Raw genomic sequence first — 2807 nt, 5'->3', positions numbered from 1 at the left:
TGTATGTGTGCATATATGTTTGTATGTATGTGTGCATATATGTTTGTATGTATGTGTGCATATATGTTTGTATGTATGTGTGCATATATGTTTGTATGTATGTGTGCATATGTGTGTATGTATGTGTGCATATATGTGTGTATGTATGTGTGCATATACATGTGTGTGTGAGTGTGTACATATTCAGGGGTTGGACAAAATAATGGAAACACCTTAAAATTTCAAACAAATTATTTTAAAATGGGGTAGGACTGCCTTTGGCAGTAATTACAGCTTGAGTTCTACAAGGTTTGGACTCGTACAAAGTTTGAATTGTTTCCAAAGAAATTTTTGTCCATTCTTCAGCTAAAACAGTCTCCAGTTCTTGTAGTGATGATGGTGGAAGGTATCGACTCCTTACATGTTTTTCTAAAGTGCACCATAAATGCTCAATAACATTGAGATCTGGGGACTGGTGGTCAGATAAGATGTTCAGCTCCACTAGAATGTTTTTATGAATACTACTGAATTACATGAATCCATATATTGTGACTTAGATATATATGATATAATCTTGGTGATAGGAAGGGCATCTGGTTGTAGATGCCTTAGCAAATTCTGTCTGACCCATCTAAGCAAGGAAAAGTTGACATTAAAATGATGCTAGTAGTTGGTGAGAGTAAATTTCCTTACAACTCTGTGGTTCAGCTATTGGGACATTAAGAAGTTTACTCTCAATAGCTGACACACACACACACACACACACTATTAAACATGCACACACATCTCATCTACATGCGCACAACTCCTACCTCTCTCTTTCTCTGTTCACAGCATTATCCAAGTTAGAAAATTACTATTTTCAAATCTCACAACGTGAGATATTCAGCAACAGTACTTTGTAGTAAAGATTGTTTGCCAACATAACATGGCAGTCCTGGTTTAGGACTAATATTGCTGTAATTTAGCCCCAGGAGACATCGTCTCCAGCTGGCTATACGACACGATATGTGTCCTTATATTTTCGAACAAGAGAATCTAGCACCCCCACTCAGCTCAAAACAATATCTGTGTATCGTGATTTCTGGGTTATTTCCCTTCATCAGCACAGAATAATTGCTCAACTAGAGGTGGCTCACAATGCGAGATATTCAGCAATAATACTTTGTAGTAAAGATTGTTTGCCAACATAACATGGCAGTCCTGGTTTAGGACCAATGTTGCTGTAATTTAGCCTCAGTAATTTTCTAATTTATAAATCATTGACTAGTTGTCACCTTGAAAACTATATTTCGAACAGGAATTTGGCAGTGCCACCTTTAGCCAAGCAATTATTCTGTGCTGATGAAGGGAAATAACCCAGAAATCGCGATACATAGATATTGTATTGAGCTGAGTGGGGGCGCTAGATTCCCTTGTTCGAAAATATAAGGACACAGATCGTGTCGCATAGCCAGCTGGAGACGATGTCTCCTGGGGCTAAATTACAGCAACATTAGTCCTAAACCAGGACTGCCATGTTATGTTGGCAATCTTTACTACATTATCCAAGTTGTTAAAGGTCATAATCATTAATTCTTCTGCTTTTGTGTTTATTCTAAGCAATCTATCTTCTCCATATTTGGTTTCCCTACCAAGTATTATTCTATACTTCTAATTATCTTGTATATATTTCTATGCCATAGTTTATCACAGACAAGTTCCATGTTCAATGTTTGGGATACTTTGTTGAAGCTACAGTTTCACTGTTTATTGGCTGATGTGAATTTTAAAGGGACAGATAGGCCAGTTGTTTAGTCCCATGTCAGCCTTCTTGAGCATAATTCTGAACAAAGGCATTCAAAACCTGATATATCATTAAGGCATAGTATATCTAGGATTATACTGGATGCATCAAATTCTTCAGATGGTTAAGTTGGATTTAAGGGAAATTTGGCTGCTATGTTTAGTGCCTACCTATCCTGTCATTGTTTAAGGCATAATGTATCTACAATATTGGCTTGGGTATGCTTTGTTTTTTTTTCAATATCATCAGATGAGATTTGAGGGAGATTTGGCTGCTCTTTCTATTACCTGATCATCCTGTAATTGTTTAAGGCATAGCGTACCTAGGACTACATTGACTTTGATACATATCTTTTTAAGATGGTAAAATGGGATTTGAAGTAAACTTGGCTTATGTGTAATAGGTTAGTTACCACGAAGAAGCTTCCATGGGATAGATTGATAGAGGAAGTAGGGAAGGAGGTATTTTCAGTTTCTCTTAACTTTTCACTCTTTCACTAACACATTTCTGATGATGTGTGTGTGTGTGTATGCATGCACGTTTTATTTTCATTAGTTTTTTTAATTTTTTAAAAAATTTTGTTATGTCACTTGACCGCCAATTTTGTTGGCTGTTCAATTGTACATCATTTATAATTGGATCTGAAATGCAGCATACCACTTGTTAACTTGCTGTTGAGATAGTAAAACGACTCTTGGGAGAACTGAAGAGCAGAAGGTCTTCAGAGAAGAAGTCCTCTTCATGCAAGTGTTTCAACTGTTTTGGCCCTTAACTCCCTTACACTGTAAGGGTGGGGAGGGGCGGGGGCAGGCGACATCCAGGTCATGACTCCTGGATACTTCCCTGCTGACACTTTCTGTGCTATTGATTTATATTAGTTTTTATCTTTTATTTTGCTTTCAGGTGTCTTTCTTGGGATCAGTGTCTCAGTTCCACACCCAGACGTGTCGCTATGCAGCTGTAAGTTTTTTTAAAACATTTTATCATTTTGTTTTTTAAATCAGCAATATATACCAGAAAAATTAATTTAACACTTATAATA

At 36.8% G+C, this 2807-nt stretch overlaps 1 protein-coding gene across 1 annotated transcript in view; it reads left to right on the top strand.

The window, feature by feature from the left end:
• The window catches only part of LOC106879407 (probable methylmalonate-semialdehyde dehydrogenase [acylating], mitochondrial), a 32030-nt gene that overhangs the window by 8161 nt on the left and 21062 nt on the right, over positions 1 to 2807 (top strand). The window contains exon 2 of the mRNA XM_014928964.2: positions 2669 to 2725. Coding sequence (XP_014784450.1) covers positions 2669 to 2725 — 57 coding nt within the window. The remainder of the gene's footprint in view (positions 1 to 2668; positions 2726 to 2807) is intronic.

Source organism: Octopus bimaculoides, chromosome 11, assembly GCF_001194135.2.
Source record: "Octopus bimaculoides isolate UCB-OBI-ISO-001 chromosome 11, ASM119413v2, whole genome shotgun sequence".
NCBI classification, from domain to species: Eukaryota; Metazoa; Mollusca; class Cephalopoda; order Octopoda; family Octopodidae; genus Octopus; species Octopus bimaculoides.
Note: the sequence above shows the minus strand (reverse complement) of the source record. Positions and strands in the feature narration are given on the sequence as shown.